The sequence below is a fragment of the Bufo gargarizans genome, chromosome 3, assembly GCF_014858855.1.
Source record: "Bufo gargarizans isolate SCDJY-AF-19 chromosome 3, ASM1485885v1, whole genome shotgun sequence".
Classification (NCBI taxonomy): domain Eukaryota; kingdom Metazoa; phylum Chordata; class Amphibia; order Anura; family Bufonidae; genus Bufo; species Bufo gargarizans.
In genome coordinates, this window is record NC_058082.1 from 587,443,197 (window position 1) to 587,464,551 (window position 21,355).

General features: G+C 44.1%; 1 protein-coding gene across 1 annotated transcript; it reads right to left on the reverse strand.

Moving 5' to 3' along the window:
• Positions 1-12,327: 12,327 nt before the first annotated feature.
• Positions 12,328-19,173, reverse strand: LOC122931850 (ADP/ATP translocase 2-like). The gene is made up of 2 exons (XM_044285901.1): positions 19,130-19,173; positions 12,328-13,377 (listed from the first exon to the last, which is right to left on the reverse strand). The coding sequence occupies exons 1-2, from the start codon at positions 19,171-19,173 to the stop codon at positions 12,549-12,551; spliced, it is 873 nt and encodes a 290-aa protein (XP_044141836.1). The 3' UTR covers positions 12,328-12,548.
• Positions 19,174-21,355: the final 2,182 nt, after the last annotated feature.

A 21,355-nucleotide genomic window follows, 5' to 3' on the forward strand; every position in this document is an offset into this window, starting at 1 on the left:
TAATCAAAATGTAACAATTTTTTTGCCAAAAAATGACATTTTTCACTTTCAGCTGTAAAATTTTGCAAAAAAAACCGACATCCATATATAAATTTTTCGCCAAATTTATTGTTCTACATGTCTTTGATAAAAAAAAAAAAATGTTTGGGCAAAAAAAAAAAATGGTTTGGGTAAAAGTTATAGCGTTTACAAACTATGGTACAAAAATGTGAATTTCCGCTTTTTGAAGCAGCTCTGACTTTCTGAGCACCTGTCATGATTCCTGAGGTTCTACAATGCCCAGACAGTAGAAAAACCACACAAATGACCCCATTTCGGAAAGTAGACACCCTAAGGTATTCGCTGATGGGCATAGTGAGTTCATAGAACATTTTATTTTTTGTCACAAGTTAGCGGAAAATGATGATGATTTTTTATTTTTATTTTTTTCTTACAAAGTCTCATATTCCACTAACTTGCGACAAAAAATAAAACATTCTAGGAACTCGCCATGCCCCTCACGGAATACCTTGGGGTGTCTTCTTTCCAAAATGGGGTCACTTGTGGGGTTATATGGAATATGTGCCCCTTTGCCCACCTTGGCTGCAAAAAAGTGTCACACATCTGGTATCGCCGTACTCAGGAGAAGTTGGGGAATGTATTTTGGCGTGCCATTTTACATATAGCCATGCTGGGTGAGAGAAATATCTTGGCAAAAGACAACTTTTCCTATTTTTTTATACAAAGTTGGCATTTGACCAAGATATTTTTCTCACCCAGCATGGGTATATGTAAAATGACACCCCAAAACACATTCCCCAACTTCTCCTGAGTACGACGATACCATATGTGTGACACTTTTTTGCAGCCAAGGTGGGCAAAGGGGCCCAAATTCCAAAGTGCACCTTTCGGATTTCGCAGGCCATTTTTTACACATTTTGATTGCAAGGTACTTCTTACACATTTGGGCCCCTAAATTGCCAGGGCAGTATAACTACGCCACAAGTGACCCCATTTTGGAAAGAAGACACCCCAAGGTATTCCGTGAGGGGCACGGCGAATTCCTAGAATTTTTTATTTTTTGTCGCAAGTTAGTGGAATATGAGACTTTGTAAGGAAAAAAGAAAAAAAAAGAAAAATCATCATTTTCCGCTAACTTGTGACAAAAAATAAAAGATTCTAGGAACTCGCCATGCCCCTCACGGAATACCTTGGGGTGTCTTCTTTCCAAAATGGGGTCACTTGTGGCGTAGTTATACTGCCCTGGCAATTTAGGGGCCCAAATGTGTAAGAAGTACCTTGCAATCAAAATCTGTAAAAAATGGCCTGTGCAATCCGAAAGGTGCACTTTGGAATATGTGCCCCTTTGCCCACCTTGGCTGCAAAACAGTGTCACACATCTGGTATCGCCGTACTCAGGAGAAGTTGGGGAATGTGTGTTGGGGTGCCATTTTACATATAACCATGCTGGGTGAGAGAAATATCTTGGCAAAAGACAACTTTTCCTATTTTTTTATACAAAGTTGGCATTTGACCAAGATATTTTTCTCACCCAGCATGGGTATATGTAAAATGACACCCCAAAACACATTCCCCAACTTCTCCTGAGTATGGCGATACCAGATGTGTAACACTTTTTTGCAGCCTAGATGCGCAAAGGGGCCCAAATTCCTTTTAGGAGGGCATTTTTAGACATTTGGAACCCAGACTTCTTCTCACACTTTCGGGCCCCTAAAAAGCCAGGGCAGTATAAATACCCCACATGTGACCCCACTTTGGAAAGAAGACACCCCAAGGTATTCAATGAGGGGCCTGGTGAGTTCCTAGAATTTTTTTATTTTTTGCATAAGTTAGCGGAAATTGATTTTTTTTGTTTTTTTCTCACAAAGTCTCACTTTCCGCTAACTTAGGACAAAAATTTCAATCTTTCATGGACTCAATATGCCCCTCACGGAATACCTTGGGGTGTCTTCTTTCCGAAATGGGGTCACATGTGGGGTATTTATACTGCCCTGGCTTTTTAGGGGCCCTAAAGCGTGAGAAGAAGTCTGGAATATAAATGTCTAAAAATGTTTACGCATTTGGATTCCGTGAGGGGTATGGTGAGTTCATGGGAGATTTTATTTTTTGACACAAGTTAGTAGAATATGAGACTTAGTAAGAAAAAACAAAAACAAAAACAAACAAAAAAATTCCGCTAACTTGTGCCAAAAAAAATGTCTGAATGGAGCCTTACCGGGGGGGGGGGGGGGGGTGATCAATGACAGGGGGGTGATCAATGATAGGGGGGTGATCAATGACAGGGGGTTGATCACCCATATAGACTCCCTGATCAACCCCCTGTCATTGATCACACCCCTGGTAAGGCTCCATTCAGACATCCGTATAATTTTTACGGATCCATGGATCGGATCCGCAAAACACATGCGGACGTCTGAATGGAGCCTTACAGGGGGGTTATCAATGACAGGGGGTGATCAGGGTGATCACCCCCCTGTCACTGATTACCCCCCCTGTAAGGCTCCATTCAGACATCCGCATGATTTTTACGGATCCATGGATACATGGATCGGATCCACAAAACACATGCGGACGTCTGAATGGAGCCTTACAGGGGGGTGATCAATGACAGGGGGGTGATCAGGGAGTGTATATGGGTGATCACCCGCCTGTCATTGATCACCCCCTGTAAGGCTCCATTCAGACGTCCGCATGTGTTTTGCGGATCCGATCCATGTATCCATGGATCCGTAAAAATCATGCGGACGTCTGAATGGAGCCTTACAGGGGGGTGATCAATGACAGGGGAGTGATCAATGACAGGGGGTGATCAGGGAGTGTATATGGGTGATCACCCGCCTGTCATTGATCACCCCCTGTAAGGCTCCATTCAGACGTCCGCATGTGTTTTGCGGATCCGATCCATGTATCCATGGATCCGTAAAAATCATGCGGACGTCTGAATGGAGCCTTACATGGGGGTGATCAGTGACAGGGGGGTGATCAATGACAGGGGGTGATCAGGGAGTGTATATGGGTGATCACCCGCCTGTCATTGATCACCCCCCTGTAAGGCTCCATTTAGACGTCCGTATGCGTTTTGCGGATCCGATCCATGTATCCGTGGATCCGTAAAAATCATACGGACGTCTGAACGGAGCCTGACAGGGGGGGGTGATCAATGACAGGGCGGTGATCAATGACAGGGGGGTGATCAGGGAGTTTATATGGGGTGATCATGGGTGATCAGGGGTTTATAAGGGGTTAATAAGTGACGGGGGGGGTGTAGTGTAGTGTGGTGTTTGGTGCGACTGTACTGACCTACCTGAGTCCTCTGGTGGTCGATCCTAACAAAAGGGACCACCAGAGGACCAGGTAGGAGGTATAGTAGACGCTGTTATGAAAACAGCGTCTAATATACCTGTTAGGGGTTAAAAAATACAGATCTCCAGCCTGCCAGCAAGCGATCGCCGCTGGCAGGCTGGAGATCCACTCGCTTACCTTCCATTCCTGTGAGCGCGCGCGCCTGTGTGCGCGCGTTCACAGGAAATCCCGGCCCTCGCGAGATGACGCATATATGCGTGACTCTGCGCAGGGCCGCCACCTCCGGACCGCACATCTGCGTTAGGCGGTCCGGAGGTGGTTAAAATCACAATACGCGATTATTTAAATCACATATTAATCGCAAAAACTAGAATAATGACGAATATTCGATTTTGACGAATATTAGACGAATATTCTAGCGAATATTCGCATATTTCGTCGAACTCAAATATGGCACCTCCCGCTCATCACTAGTTCGGTGTTCGGGTAATATTAATATACCATCGGATCGGAGTTTTCTCCAATCCTATAGTATATTTTAACTTGAAGCGTCCACATCACCATGGGAACGCCTCTATGTTAGAATATACCATCGGATTTGAGTTAGATGTTAAAAAACTTAGATCCGACAGAATATTCTAACACAGAGGTGTTCCCATAGTGATGGGGACGCTTCAAGTTAGAATATACTGAGAACTGTGGACATAACGGCCCCCTACTGCCTGGCAGCACCCGATCTCTTGCAGGGGTCTGTAATCCGCACAATATACCCCTCAGGTGCCGCATCTGAGGGGTTAATTGTGCAGATCTCAGCCCCCTATAAGAGATCGGGTGCTGCCAGGCAGCAGGGGTCAGACTCCCCTCTCTTCCCAGTATTAAAATCATTGGTGGCCAGTGCGCCCCCCCCCCCTACCTCCCCAGTATTAAAATCATTGGTGGCCAGTGCGTCCCCCTCCTCCTATTAAAATCATTGGTTGTTATTGCCCCCCCCCATTAAAATCATTTGTGTCCAGTGAAGCCTCCCCTCTCCCCCCCCCCACCCTGCACTGGCCACCAATGATTTTAATACTGGGGAGGAAGGGGGTCTGGCCCCTGCTGCCTGGCAGCACCTGATCTCTTACAGGGGGCTTAGATCCGCACAATTAACCCCTCAGATGCCGCACCTGAGGGGTTAATTGTGCGGATCACAGCCCCCTGTAAGAGATTGGGTGCTGCCAGGCAGCAGGGGGTAATTATGTACACAGTTCTTAGTATATTCTAACTTGAAGCGTCCCCATCACCATGGGAACGCCTCTGTGTTAGAATATACCTTCAGATCTGAGTTTTCACAACACAACAACTTTGTAGTACCCACGAGGGTAGTGAGACACTGCATGTGCTCATGCCACAGATGCTGTCACCTTGACAAGCTGGGTTGCTAAGTGTATGCTAAAGTGTCTGAAGAACTGCGAGTAAAGACATTGGAATAAATTGTCCACTTCCTGCAATGCAACCTCGTCCTTTGATTTATGAATATCATTCTATAATGTCTTGAAGTCTTCTGCGTGGATGGCATAAGAAATGTCCATGCGAGGTTCGAGGGGCACAGAGAAAACAAGCTCTGTGGCCGACACTGATCCAGACAAGTCATACCCGGTCCATCTTGCTGCTAGCCACATAACATCCTGAGAACTGATCACTAGCAGTCAAAGTTTCTTTGGAACCTTGTCCCTACGATAACAGTGAGCACCTTTGAGCCGTTATACAAAAAGAGCGGGAGGCAGGTAAATGTCTTTGGTAACACCTCCAATAGATTGTCCTCTGTGTACGTCCTGCAGAACCAACCTGTCCACACAATCTGGACCTCTGTGCTTGCCTTGGTGAGTGGAGGCTTTGATAAAATCTGTATGAGCACAGCCAGTCTATCTCTGTCCTTTCCTTTGAGTCCAGGTAAACAAGAAAATGTGGCTTTTAGGTTCAGCTCTGAGCTCACTTCAATGGCATGACCCTTCTGCTTCTCGGAAGATATGTGGCTAAACCCATCAATTTTCCCCCAAAAAAGCCTTTGTAACATAGAAAATTTCACCACTACGTAATTTGCTCCATACTGCAAAAAGGGCTTCACCACATATAACTGCACCACTGAATGGCAATTAGGCCCTCATTTTTTCCACTTTTACACTATACAAAAGGCTTTTCAACAGATAAGTGCAACACTGGACGGCAAATATATTTTTATTTCACCACTAATACACGGCAAACAGGTCTTTCGAGTATATCACTGCACAGTTGCAGGTAAATGGCAGTAAGGCCCTAATATATATTTTCCTACTTTTACACTACAGAAAAGGCTTTTCAAAAGATAAGTGCAACACTGGACGGAAAATATATTTTTATTTTGCCACTAATACACGGCAAACAGGGCTGTAGAATATATCACTGCACTGCTGAACCGCAAATAGGCCCTAATTTATTTCTACTTTTACACAACCCAAAATGATTTTCAACAGATAAGTAGAACGTTGAACGGCGAATATATTTGTATTTTGCCACTAATACACGGCAAACGGGGATTTAGATTATATCACTGCACCGCAGAATGGTAAATATATTTTTATTTTGAAACTAATACACGGCAAAAGGGGCTTCACAACATATAACTGCACCGCACAAGGGCAAAGAAGACGTTTCCTTGTAATAAAACCTGTTAATGGCTGTATCAGCAATTGCACCCCAATAATAAGAACAGTTTGCTGAAATGATAGAGCTGTATAATGGCAACAGGATTGTTCTTATTACCCAGTTTGTAACTTTCCCTACTGAACCCTGTTCAACACAAATGCTGTGGAACGATTCCTCCCTAACCTTTCCCTGCACTTATAAATAGTTTTTTCACCACAATCAAGTCTTTGGTATCACTGTCCCTAGAGCCTGCAAACGTCCCCTCTCTCTGCACTAAGTATGCTGGTAAATGGCAGAATCTAAGATGGCTGCAGCTATTTATAGAGCTGTGACATCACAGGGCTGGCTGGCTGCTGATTGGCTGCATGCATGGCATTATGGGTGATCCCGCCTTCCCAGAGTTCCTTTCTCCATGTCCTCACTCATGCAGCAGCCATTTTTGGATAAAATGTGTTTCGTTACCATGAAGCGTGAGGAAATTCGGCTTTGGAGCTTCAATTTGCTCATCTCTAATTCTAATCATGCCTGTAATGATAAGTAGATAGTTGCAGTAAAGTGCTCTGTACAGACCAAGAAGTAGAGCCTGTAATTAGGCTTAGTGGCCAGTGCAAAAACCGCAGGATTTTAGGAATTTTAAAACAGAGATAGTGACATGGAAAATTAAAAATGCTATCACCCTTTTAACGTTTAGCCTAAAAAGTTGATTTAAAAAAATAGTCATTTTCTGATGACACATTCCCTTTAACCACTTAAGAGGTCATTTTACCTTGTTCAAGAGTTGGACGTTAAGTGCAGGTTCCCACTGCAATACAACTGTGTCAATGTGTTAACTCCCTATATTCCATCAAAGCACAGTGAAAAAACATTTATTGCACTAGTGTGCAATAGCTCACTATCAATTTCAGACTGCACAATTGGTATGAAGCTCCAGAGAGTAGGATGTTGTCTTTTTATATTTATACTACCACTTACAACATTTATTTTTTACATGATTTAATTTGTTTAGCGTTTCCATGGGTAGTAAGTGCTTGAGGATGCAATAAATACTGCTTACAGACAACAGTTAAACATAACTATATAGACTACTTATTCCAGGTACTGCACACTACCTTCTCCACTATATATCCTCTGAACCCGCCAGAGATTTACCACTAATGCAAACCAATATGGCATACAGGATTACCTTTCTATTGGATTTTCTTTTGCAGTACTTTCAACTCCTATTGCAGGCTTGAAAATAGAATTTTAGGTGGGTCGGGTATCGCAGGGAATGACTAGTGGCATCACTTATTGGGCTATGGATAGCTAGAGGTGCCAAAAACCCTGAATATAGGTATAAGTGCCAGTGGAACAGTTTAGAATATATTAGTTAAACAGAAATGTACGGTATGTGCAGTCAGGTACATATAGACCTTGGATTGAGGTAAAGGTTATTCTGATTTGCATTGTTCAGTTCTACTCTGCTCATAAATGCATTTTTTATGTAAATTGTATATTATGTAAATTGTATATTATTATGTAAACGGTATATTATTGCATTATACTTAGAGACACTCATTAATGACTTGATTTTATTTTGTGGAAGTCATCTACATCTTGCTCTATTTTTGCATTTTTGTTAAGAAATAGATAGTATGCAGTTGTCATTTAGTGATCTTGTGTGACAACAGAGAATTCACTGATTATATTAGCGTCACACTGCCCATTATTACTGTAATTCAATTGAGTCAGCTAAATGTTTGTAGAATTTATGATTCAGAACCAATGCACTGAAATCTGTTAGTACTTAGTTAATCCAAATACTAAATAGAGCATGTAGATTGCCAAGTCCTGCAGGCACATCACAGAACAAACATAATTCCTTAGAAACACCTAAACTAGAAAAATATTATTGTTAGGGCTTTTTCTGCCCTTTTTTACTTTATTTAAAAGCTGCAAAACACACTATTCAAATGATGATGGTATCTTAGCAATACCAGAGATCGAATTTAGCAGAATGAAGTGGCAGCTGCAACATACGGTGCTCTGCATTGTTGTTGAGCAGGCCCGGTGCTATAATAAGGCAGACCGAGCGGCCGTCTTAGGGCGCTGAGAAGGGGGGGTGGAAAAATTTAACTTTTTTTTCATGAATCACTTGCATGTTGCCGGCCTCCTGTGGCTGTTCTCCTCTGTGTGGTGGTCCTCATATGTTCTCTCTGGGCTCCCAAGTCCTGACAAGTTGTTTGAGGACCTTTCCCACTCTGCCAATCAGTGGCCGCAGCTGTGTCACATGTCAGGGCAGTGATTTCCCGCTGAGCCAATCACTGGTCTGACACATGACACAGCTGCAGCCACTGATTGGCTGAGTGGGAAAGGTCCTCAAACAACTTGTCGGGAGCACAGAGAGTGATATCAGGAGGAGAAGTAGAGCTGCTGCAGACGGGAACAGGCCCAGGTGAGGAGCATAATGTTTATTTTTACACAACATTAATAGAGAGGGGGAAATGTGACATGGGGGGGGAGAAATGTGACATGGAGGAGGTTGAAATGTGACATGGAGGGGAGAAGAGTGTCACAAAGGGGGTGATATAAAAATCAGGGGGTGATATGACATGGAGGGGGAGAAATGTGCCATGGAGGGGGTTGAAATGTGACATGGAAGGGGCTGAAATGTGACACAAAGGGGGTGATGTAAAAAGCAGGGGGTGATGTGACATGGAGGGGGAGAAATGTGACATAGAGGGGGAGAAATGTCACTTTTCTCCCCTCCATGTCACATCACCCCCCATGTCACATTTCTCCCCCTCCATGTCACATCACCCCCCTATGTCACATTTTGAACCCCCTCCATGTCACATTTTGAACCCCCTCCATGTCACATTTCTCATCATCCTCCATGTCACATTTCAACCCCCTCCATGTCACATTATGATTGATGGCCTGCTGATATGACCATCTAAAGCATTATAGGCAACCGCTTTGGTGATTCTAGATAACCTGGGGTCGATTGCACGTCCATGTGACAGCGACGATGTATTTGGATGTCTGCCCTATCAACTTTCAATTATATTTTCAGCGCAAACCATGGTGACCACGGGTAACGGGGAATTATGGTTTGATTCCTGAGAGGGTGCCTTAGAAAAGGCTACAGCTACCACATCCAAGCAAAGCAGAATGCTTGCAAATTACCTATTAGGTACAATTAGGTGAGGGCCTGCAGGTGAGCTGACCCTGTAAAAGATTTTGTTGGTGCAGTGCACCATTTTTTTTACCCTGCCCTGAGCCCAGTGACAAAGAAAAATCCATTCACTGGCATTGGTGGCCATTTTATTTTTGCCAATCAACTAAATATTGTCCTTCTTCAGCATATTACAGTGTGACAGAAAGGCTGTAGATACTCCAGTTATATTGTCCGAATAACAATACAGCTTTTTTTTGCCAAAACACAAAATTTTGGCATTTATCAGCATATTACAGTGTGAAAGAAAGGCCGTAGATACTCCAGTTACATTGTCTGAGTAAAATGACAGCTTTTTTTGCCAAAATACAGAATTTGGGCTTTTTTCAGTATATCACAGTGTAGCAGAAAGGCCATAGATACTACAGTTCGATTTTCTTAGTAAAATTTCAATAATAAATTTTGGCATTTATCAGCATATTACACTGTGACAGAAAGGCTGTAGATACCCCAGTTACATTGTCTGAGTAAAATTGCATTTTTTTTTTTGCCAAAACGCAAAAATTTGGATGCTCCAGTTATATTGTCTGACTAGAATTAAAGCTTTACATTTTGTCATTTTTTTTTGCCTTTTTTTAGGGTGAAATAGAAGCTTTACATACCACTCTTATATTCTGTTAGTAACAAAAAAGATCCTAAATTTGCGGAGAATGAGGAGAGCATCAAATAAGGCACGTGGCCTTGGTCGTGGTGATGCTAAGGGAGCTCCTGTTGCAGGAAGAGGACGTGGTCGATCTGTGCCAGCTACACGCACAACACCTTCCTCAAGTGTGAGTAGGTGACAGAACCTTCAGCGTTATTTGGTTGGGACCAATGCTGCTCTACGAATGGCGAGGCCAGAACAAGTACAGGCGATAGTAGATTGGGTTGCTGACAGTGCCTCTAGTTACTTCACATTGTCTCCCACCCAGTCTCCTGCTGAAAGATCAGAGTTGGCACCTGCAACCGATGTCCATCAGTCTTTCACCTCACCCTCTTGCAAATCCACCAAGCAGTCTAAGCCCCAAATAATGCAGCAGTCTCTTCTGCTTTTTGATGGCTCTGCTAGTAGGGATTCCCAGGGACATCCACATAGCCCTGCCCCATAAGTGGAAGAGGTTGAGTGCACCGATGCCCAACCACTTATGTTTCAAGATAAGTAAATGGGAGGACCACCGCAGTACATCTCGGATGATGACGAAACACAGGCGCCAACTGCTGCAGCTTTCAAAAGTGTGCAGACCAACAAAGAAGGCAGGGGTGAAGACTGGGTGGAAGATGATGTGGAGGACGATAAAGACCTTGACCCCACATTGAATCAAGGTCATGCCAGTGAGCTGTGTAGTTCAGAGGAAGAGGCAATGGTCGAACAGAGCCACCAGCACAGCAGAAGAGGTAGCAGGGTGCAAAAGCTGAGCGGCTGTTTCCTAGACAGTATGCCTGCTACTTCCCAACGCAGCAAGGGACCGAACACGCCAAAGCCAGCTCCAAGGAGTTCCTTGGCGTGGAAGTTCTTCAGGCTAAGTGCTGACGACAAGACATGAGTGGTTTGCATGCTGTGCAATCAGAGCCTGAAGCGAGGCATAAACGTTCTCAACCTGAGCACAACCTGCATGACAAGACATCAAAGTGCAACGCATGAGCTGCAGTGAAGTAGACACCTCAAAAATCAAGAAAGGTCTCTGGCTCCTCCTGCTTCCTCTTCTGCTGTAGTCTCAGCCTCTTCATCCACTTCTGGAGTGACAGTGCCACCTGCCACCGCGCAAACAGAGGATCTGCCAGAAAAACCACATCCTGGGTCACCAAGCATCTCCACAATGTCCCACTGAAGCGTTCAGCTCTCCATCTCCCAAACACTGGAGCGGAAGAGGAAGTACCCCACTACCCATCTGCGATCCCTGGCCCTGAATGCCGGAATTTCAAAATTACTGTCCATTCAAATGCTGTCATTCCGTCTGGTGGAGACGGAGAGTTTTAAAAGCCTTATGGCGGTGGCTGTCCCACAGTATGTTGTGCCCAGCAGCCACTACTTTTCCAGGCGTACCATCCCTTCCCTGCACAACCAAGTGGGGACAAAATCAGGTGTGCACTGCGCAACGCCATGTGTGGCAAGGTCCACCTAACTACGGATAGGTGGACCAGTAAGCATGGTCAGGGATGTTATATCTCCATAACAGCACACTGGGTAAATGCAGTGGCGGCTGGGCCTGAGGCGGATAGCAGTTTGGCGCATGTCCTTCCACCAAGAGGATTGCAGGGCGTTTCTCTTTGACTCCTGTTGCTTCCTGCTTTTACTCCGTTTTCTCATCCTCTACTAGCTCCTCATCCGGTCAGCATAACACCTTCACCACCAACTTCAGCACAGCCAAGGGTAAACGACAGCAGGCAGTTTTAAAACGTATCTGTTTGGCGGACAAACCCTACACTGCGCAGGAGCTGTGGACAGGCCTTGAACAACAGACCGATGAGTAGTTGGTGCCAGTGAGTCTCAAGCCCGGCCTGGTGGTGTGTGATAATGGGCGAAATCTCGTAGCAGCTCTGGGACTAGCCGGTTTGATGCACATCCCTTGCCTGGCGCATGTGCTGAATTTGGTGGTGCAGAGGTTCCTTAAAAATTACCCCGATATGTCAGAGCTGCTGCATAAAGTGCGGGCCGTCTGTGCACACTTTCAACGTTCTCACCCTGCTGCTGCTCGCCTTTTAGTGCTGCAGCATAACTTTGGCCTTACCGCGCACCGCCTCATATGCGACGTGCACACAAGGTGAAACTTAACTTTGCACATGCTGGGCAGACTGTTCGAGCAGCAACAGGCGATAGTGGAGTTTCATCTGCAGCACGCACGGGTGAGTCGCTCTGCGGAAAAGCACCACTTCACCACCAATGACTGGGCATCCATGCGAGACCTTTGTTTCTTGTTGCGCTGTTTCGAGTACTCCACCAACATGGTCAGGGCCGATAACGCTTTATTAGCCCAAGGCAAAATATAGTTCCAGGTATGGACCTGGCAAACAGTTTCCGAAGTCATAAAACACACAACAGATGGTTCCATATTTTTTATTTCCTCCAACCTAAGTTACTTAAAAATATGAATGACTGAAATAAAAAATAAAGGAGCATTGAGTCCCAACGAGTCAGCCCATACTACCACAGGGGCACTACAGATGGTTCTTTGCAGGCGCCGAAGGAAGTACTTGGGTATAGGGAATGATTTATGTTAACATGGAAAGCTGGTGAGATGTAATCAAATTGGTTCCCAACGTTAACCAGTAAGATAACCAGTTACAACTTATAAATAAAAGGTGTGTTTGACAAAAAAATTGAAAGTCCATGAACGCTCTGGGTATGTTACATTTTACATCATGCCAGGTCACAGACATGGGGACATGTTTAGATGACCTTCTTCAGCTCATCATACAAGACTAGCACGAAAGCACCACCCATTCCTCTCAGAACATTGGACCAAGCACCCTTGAAGAATGCCTTTGAGCCTTTATCACGTGCAATCTTCTTCCAGCAGTCAATTGTGCCAGAGTACATGATATCATCTCCTTTCCTTCCAGACTGCATCATCATATGACGACGGAATGTGTCGAATGGGTAGGAGGCAAAACCGGCCACAGCTGTCACTGACTGAGCAATCATCCAGCTGATAAAGATGTGTGTGTTCTTAGGATCTGGAAGCATACCTTTAGCTGTGTCATAGATGCCAAAGTAGGCAGCTCTGTAAATGATGATGCCCTGGACAGACACATTGAAGCCCTGGTATAGGCCTTTAAGCCCATCGGATTTGAAGGTCTTAGCCAAGCAGTCGCCTAGACCCTTGAATTCTCTATCAGCACCAGCTTTGCCCACATCAGCAGCAAGACGGGTTCTGGCAAAGTCAAGTGGGTAGACAAAGCACAGAGAGGTCGCACCAGTGGCACCACCGGAGGCCAGGTTTCCAGCAAAGTAACGCCAGAACTGGGTCCTCTTGTCAACATTATCAGGGAAGATCTTCTTGTACTTGTCTTTGAAAGCGAAATTCAGGGCCTGGGTTGGGAAGTATTTGATCGCATTGGCAAGGTTACCACGCCAGAAGGACAAGAAGCCTTGTTCTTTGGGGATACAGACAACACAGTCCATGATTCCTTTGTATTGCTTGTCAACTGTGATCTGTTTGCTTGCATGTTGGACTTGCAGCAGCAGCTTGACTCTTTCAATGGGTGCTACAGCGGTGCTCAGAGGGTGGGTTCCCGCACACACAAACGCCAGGTACACAATTGTCCAGCCAGGCCACAATTCTGGAGGATGACGAGGTGGAGGATAAAGAGGAGGAGGAACCATGTTCACAGCAGGGTGGCACCCAGACCAGCTCATGGTCATCACTGGTGCATGGCTGGGGGGATACAGAGGACACAGACGTTACACCTCCCACAGAGGACAGCTTTTCGTTGCCTATGGGCAGCCTGGCACACATGAGCCATTACATGCTGCCGTGTCTCCGCAACGACTGCCGAGTTGCCCACATTCTAACTTGTGCTGATTACTGGGTGGCCACGCTGCTGGATCCCTGTTACAAGGACAACGTACTGTCCTTAATTCCCTCACTGGAGCGTAATTGTAAGATGCGCGAGTACAAGCGCACGCTGGGAGATGCGCTACTGGTGGCATTCCCACCTGACAGCAGGGGCACAGTGGAAGCACAAGGCGAAGGCAGAGGACGAGGAAGAGGTCGCCAATGCAGCTAGGGCACCGCCAGCACCTCATAAGTCAGGGTTAGCATTGCCGAAATGTGGAAAAGCTTTGTCAGCATGCCACAACAACCAGCACCACCAGGTGATATGGAACAGGAGGCAGCATTTCACCAACATGGTGGATCAGTATCTGTGCACACGCCTACACGTACTTAATGAACTTAATGACGGGTCTGCCCCCTTCAACTTCTGGGTCTCCAAATTGGGCACATGGCCTGAGCTTGCCCTTTACGCCCATTAAAATGAACCAGGCATGGATCCCTCAGGACTTGTTCATACCTTGTGCAGAATAGACATGTATACCAGCACTAACCAGCCATTGTTATACTGCAGCACAATTGCTCATTCTTGTATTTTGTATATTTCCCACTCTTTTAACGTGCACCCTAATTTTTCAAAATTAAATTAAAACCCATCTTACGATCACGCTCCAGTGAGGGAATTAAGGACTGTACGTTGTCATTGTAACGGGGATCCAACAGTGTGGCCACCCAGTAATCAGCTCAAGTTAGAATGTGGACAACTCGGCGGTCGTTGTGGAGACACTGCAGCATGTAATCACTCATGTGTACCAGGCTGCCCAGAGGCAACAAAAAGCTGTCCTCTGTGGGAGGTGTATTATCTGTGTCCTCTGTATCCCCCCATCCATGCACTAGTGATAGCCATGAGCTGGTCTGGGTGCCACCCTGCCGTGAACATGGTTCCTCCTCCTCCATCTCCTCCTCCTCATCCTCCACCTCGTCATCCTCTAGAACTGTGCCCTGGCTGGACAATTGTGTACCTTGGGTTTGTGGGTGCAGGAACCAACCCTCGGAGCCACTTGGGAATGACTGGACGGAAACCCTACGGAATGATCCCTCTTCATCCTCCTGTGCCACATCCTCCTCCATCATCGCCAGGAGCGTTTTTTCAAGAAGGCATAGAAGTGGGATAGTAACTCTGAGAACGGCGTTATCAGCACTGGCCATGTTGGTGAAGTGCTCAAAACAGTGTAACAAGAAACACAGGTCTCGCATGGAGGCCCAGTCATTGGTGGTGACGCGGTGCTGTTCCGCAGAGCGACTCACGCGTGCATGCTGCAGCTGAAACTCCACTATTGCCTGCTGCTGCTCGCACAGTCTGGCCAGCATGTGCAAGGTTGAGTTCCAACTTGTGGGCACGTCGCATATGAGGCGGTGAGCGGGAAGGCCGAAGTTATGCTGCAGCGCTAACAGGCGAGCAGCAGCAGGGTGAGAAAGCCGAAAGCGCGCACAGACGGCCCGCACTTTATGCAGCAGTTCTGACATATCGGGGTCATTTTTAAGGAATCTCTGCACCACCAAATTCAGCACATGCGCCAGGCAAGGGATTTGCATTAAGCCAGCTAGTTTGGTCAATGAGCTCAGGGCAGGGTAAAACGATTGTGCCCTGCACCCACACAACTCTTTCTATGTAGATCGCTGAGTTAGATTCTCTCCTATTCTTTACCCGAAATCACCAGTCCAGCATCATCCTCTCCCTACACTTGTAACAGCAGAGTGACGTGCAGCGCTGCGTGACTCAAGCTTATATAGAGCCTGGGTCGCATGCTGCTCTGGCCAATCACAGCCATGCCATTATTAGGCATGGCTGAGATGGCTTCTGAGGTCAAACAGTTAACCACTTGTTGATTGGCTGCTCTGCAGTCTTTCAAAAAGCGCCAAGAAAGCCCCGACCACCAAACCCAGGTTAGAGTCCGGGTCCAAAAATCCTAAAGTTCGGGTTCACTCAACCCTAGTAGACAGGTAAAAAAATAAATTTTTACTGTTACATTTTCGGATAAAAATTCACCAATATTTGGGTGCAATATACCCCTCGTATATTGCACCCAAAAATTGGTGAATTTTTATCCGAAAATGTAACAGTAAAAATTTTATTTTTTTACCTGTCTACTAGGGTTGAGTGAACCCGAACTTTAGGATTTTTGGACCCGGACTCGAACCTGGGTTTGGTGGTCGGGGCTTTCTTGGCGCTTTTTGAAAGACTGCAGAGCAGCCAATCAACAAGTGGTTAACTGTTTGACCTCAGAAGCCATCTCAGCCATGCCTAATAATGGCATGGCTGTGATTGGCCAGAGCAGCATGTGACCCAGGCTCTATATAAGCTTGAGTCACGCAGCGCTGCACGTCACTTTACCTAGTTGACAGCTTAATACATTTTGATAATTTTTCTTTTACATTCTCGGGTGACAATAAACAATTTTTTTTTCTGTCATAGTGTCATAGACCCCTGCTCTACCAAGTAGACTGGTTAATACATTTCTGTAATTTTTCTGTTACATTATTGGGTTGACATTTTACAATTTTGGACATGAATAAACCCCTGCTCTGCATAGGTGACAGGGAATAAAATTTCTGAAATTCTTCTGTAATTGATGCACACCACCTCCTTTCATTCAATGCTTAAACTTTAAGTTTGTACCACTTTTGTGCTTCAATAATTTGTCCCACAATTGTGCTTTACTAATTTGCCCCGCATTTGTGCTTCAATAATTTGTCCCACATTTGCGCTTTAATAATTTGTCCCACATTTATGCTTCAGTAATTTGTCCCAAATTTGCACCTCAATAACTTTTCCCATATATCCGCTTGATCCCCCCAAAAATTAATACTTGTATCTCCCTTGGATGTGGTCTCTCTATCGCACGCTCGCTCTCCTGTTCTTCCGGTCTCCTGTTCTTTCTTCATGACCTGTCAAAGGACCTGTGGTGACGTCACTGAGCTCATCACATGGTCTAATCACATGTGATTGGACCATGTGATGTGACGTCACCACAGGTCCTTTAGCCGACAGCTTATGATTAAAGAAGTAAGAAGAGATTGGCAACTACGCAATCAAGAGGAGGAGGTGAGTTATTTTTTATTTTTTTAGCCCTCAATTGACCTTCTACTAAGCATTCTGTATTAAAGAATGCTATTATTTTCCCTTATAACCATGTTATAAGGGGAAATAATAGTGAATAGACTTTCATCTTAGCAACCATGCTTGAAAATTGCACCACATCCACACTTTCTTGCGGATGCTTGCGATTTTCATGCATCCCCATTTACTTCTATGGGACCTGCATTGCGTGAAAAATGCACAGTATAGAGCATGCTTCTATGGGGCTCATCTGCACAGCCCCATAGAAGTGAATGGGTCCTGATTCAGTGCGGGTGCAATGCGTTCACCTGACGCATTGCACCCGCGCTGAAAGCTCACCCGTGTGAACACAGCCTAGTACTTTGTCCCATATTTCCACTCTATAATATTTAATTTAAAACAATTAACCTCCCTTGGATGTGCTCTCTCTTTCTCATGCTCCCTCTCCGGCGTGGAACCCTGATTCGCCAATAACCATTTCTGAGCCTACCATGTTGATCATGAACATTGAAAGTTGATAGAGAAGATATCCAAATGGATGGTGGATGTCACAGGAACGTGCAATCAGGCAGAGGTTATCTAGCGTCAACAAAGCCGCAGCTTTGCCTTTTCTGGCTAACGTGTGTAAATCCAAAATACCACAGTGACATTCCCTATAAATTTTTATTAATCATTCCAATAACCGGACATCTTAAGAGTCCTGTATTGTTATTTATCGTCACTACCTCCCAGAGTCGGGAGTGGGTAATTGCCGCGCGCCCCCTAATTTCCTCTAAATTCTTCAGTTTTAATAGCTTCTCCTACATTTCCGCTCAATCACAATATAATTTCATCCATTGATCTCCCTTGTATGTGGTCTCTTTCCCACGCTCCCTTTCCGGGGTGGAACCCTGATTCACCGATAACCGTGATCACCATTGTCAAAAGTTGATTGAACAGATATCCAATTGGATCGTGAACATCACGGGGACATGCAACATGGTGGGGCAGTATGTTTGCACACTCCTACATGAACTGACTGATGGGTCTGCCCCCTGCAACTTCTGGGTCTCCAAATTGGGCACATGGCCTGAGCTTGCCCTTTATGCCTTGGAGGTGCTGGCCTGCCCAGCAGCCAGTGCATTGTCTGAATGTGTGTTTAGCACGACTGGAGGAGGTTATCACAGGTTATATTTCCCAATGTTTTGGCGTGTACCCCAATTTAAAAAAAATAAAAATAAATTTAAAACCAAAAATCTGTGTAGGCTACCTCCTCCACCACCACCGCTTCCACCTATACCGCCACATCTACCGCCTACTCAACCTCCTACTTCATATGGACCTCATCCTCCTATATCATCGTTATTATTTTTTATTTTTACGTATTTTATGTTATTTAAAGTCCTTTTCCTATCCACTTTTGTTTGCAGAGCACTTGCCATGATCTTAACCACATTTTGATGCCATTTGTAGTCCTCTAGCCCTTTCCATGACATTTTTACAGCCATTTTAGTGCTCAAAAGTTCGGGTCCCCATTGTTTTCAATAGGGTTCGGGTTCGAGGTTAAGTTCGGGTCCCTAACTTAAACTTTTTTGTCAAGTTCGGCAGGACCCGTTGAACCCGAAAATTCAGGTGTCCGCTCAACTCTACACAGAAATCATTTAGCTCTCATATACTCCCTCACTTAATTAAAAGTCACACACTTATACAAACACACACTTAAATCAAACACGTGACACGCAAACTCACGTTATACGCCTGCTTATATAAATGGAGCTCTCAAAACCAGCCTGTTTTTTTTTCTCTGGATTCAAAGACACCCTTCAAAGACACCGTCTATTGAAAAAGTACACTGGATGTCACATATATTTTTTTTGATGCGCACACCTTACACTGGAGATGTGGTGCAGCTAATGTTGTTGTCTGCTGCGGCCTAACTATTGTACGCTATTTAGTGCAGGATATGCTATAAATACAGATTGCTGCCACGCACAATAGTCCTTAGAAGGACTTTTGGGTCTGTAAAGTTTTAGCTATTTAGCTCAGTTTTCACAAAAAAAAAAGATATTGCTGCTGCCACACAAAATAGTCCATTTTAAAAGGACTTTTAGGTCTCTGAAATTTTGGGTGGTAAAAATATTCTTAAATCACTCCCTACACTGTCTGTCCCTTCCTCATCACAGCTCTCCCTGTATAAGACTGAGCCGTCTGGCCAGCCAATCACTGTAATGCCAGTAACCAACATGGCTACGGCATTACCGTGAGGGCAGTACTTACCTGAACGTTTATTGGCTGTGTAGCCAAGAAACGCGCGGGACGGAGACTCGAGCATTGCGCTCGAGCGCATGCATTATTCAGCCGAATACAGCCATGTACCGAGCATTGAGATGCTCGAGCCAAACTGGTGTTTGGCTGAGCATGTTTGATCATCACTCCTCCTGTATCTTCATTCTGAAAGGCAGGTTTATACAGTTAAGATAATAGCAACACCAAAAAAAAAAACATTTTATAGCAAACTATTATTCACTGAATACCTATTTAATTAATACATTGTAGATTTTATTTATCTATGTCTTCAAAATATGTACCATCACATCTACAGATAATAGGGTCCAAGTAAGTTATTTAAAAAGTTATACAAATCTTCTCCACTTGCTATAACGAGGTACAGTCACAATATAATACACTACATAATATGCTGCACATCATTTGAATTGTTATTTTAGTTGCTGCTTCTTCCATTTCACCTACTTAACCTTTTCCCTGAACTCAGCATCCCATGTTCCACAACACAAACATCTCCAAATCAATTTCATTATCAGACAAAGACAAGACACGAGATTTGAATTGCAGTTGTGCATTAATAAATGAAAAGGAAAAGCTCTCCACTGAAAGAAAATATTTTTTTTCTGTATTTCCCAACCATATTTATCTCTGCCCAAACTAGGTGCTGACAGCATTGTATAATGATGAACATCCTGTCAAAGCAAACAAAAACTGCCTTCATTATTGCTGCTATAGCGTAACAGAAAAATAAGGCACAAGATATTGGGTGACTGGCCAATAATAAACAATGCAATTGAGAATCATAAATCATAGATGATTTACTGCAGAAGTGAGGAGCACAATAGTAAATAATAAGGTTCCGAGCAGAGGATAAAATTTATTAAGCAATTGGGTGACTGAGCTAGACCAATGGTTCTTTAATGTTTTAGTCTTTAACTACTTCTTACCTACATACATGGTATGTAGGTCACTTGCAAAGAGCACAACTTTATTTCTCAGCTTATGAATTCACGGTATACTGTTTTTAGGAGTATATATATATATATATATATATATATATATATATGTCTTTAACTCTTTCCTGCAAAACTGTGTGCATGTATGTCAGTGTTTGCAGCACTTCACATCTAGGCTCCCTAATACTGGATATATGATCCTTAGATGCTGCGGTCAATAGCAACCAGGGGTTTGGCAGAGAGAAGGGCCCATTCTGTAAAATTACTGATGCCCTAGTATGGGACTGCAGAGTACAGATGGGTTTGTAATGGAAGCCGTGGCTAAAATCATAATTTTCATAAAAAATGGTTTTAATTAATTATTATTATTGTTATTTTTTTTTTTAAGAATGCATATATGGTACCAACTAATTGTAATGACTCATATAATAAAATAATAAAGCTAACATAATCTCCCCCTAAAATAAGAAATGTTTTTCAAAGCCAAATTATTAGGTCTCCCAGCATGTTATACCCTGCCACATGGTGCCTTAGACATCTTTCATACCAGTTTGTATTTTACCTAAGGATCACAAACACTGTACATCCAACATGCAGGAAGTGCAGTCTAGAATCAGTTAACAGGCTGTCAATGTAGGCCCCAAATTCCTCTGGCAAAGTGATCATGTGACTTCTCTGATTGTGCTCAATATGGGTAATGTAAGCAAATTACTTCTTTCTATGTCACAGTGAATGGCCATGCATGATGATTCCCAAAGCACTCATTTAATGAATTATTTGTACCACAAATTGGTTGTATTAAAAATATGACAAAAAACCTTTGGCTCTTTGAAAGTAGAGGGTATTATTGTTCAAGTAGTAAAAAAAAGAAACGATGCATATTTGATATCACTGTAATTGTACCGACTAGAGACAGGCGAATCGAAGTTGACAAAGTGGAATTTGATACAAATTTCAGGAAAAATTTGATTTGCACCTGAATCCGAATTTCCTTACACTTCGTGGTAACAAATAAATTTTTTCCTAAAATGGTTACTGGCACTGCATATATTAGGACATGAAGCAAAGAACTCGGGATAGAATTAGGGATCACTCACAATGCCATGCATGCAGCCAATCAGCAGCCAGCCAGCCCTGTGATGTCACAGCCCTATAAATAACCTCAGCCATCTTGGATTCAGCCATTTTCCAGTGTGCTTAGTGCAGGAAGAGACGTCAGCAGGCACTAGGGAAAGTGTTTGGAAATACTTTAAAACTTTTATTTTGCTGAATAGAAGTTTAGGGAAAGATCATTAGAAATGTAGGGAAAGGATTGGGAGGAATTATTCCACAGTATTGAAGCAGAACAATCCTATTACAC

Coding starts and splice junctions, on each gene's coding strand:
- LOC122931850 (XM_044285901.1), bottom strand. CDS start 19,173: ATGCTCAGCCAAACACCAGTTTGGCTCGAGCATCTCAATGCTCG. Junction 13,378..19,129: donor CTCGAGCATCTCAATGCTCG/GTACATGGCTGT, acceptor CCACCCTCTGAG/CACCGCTGTAGCACCCATTG.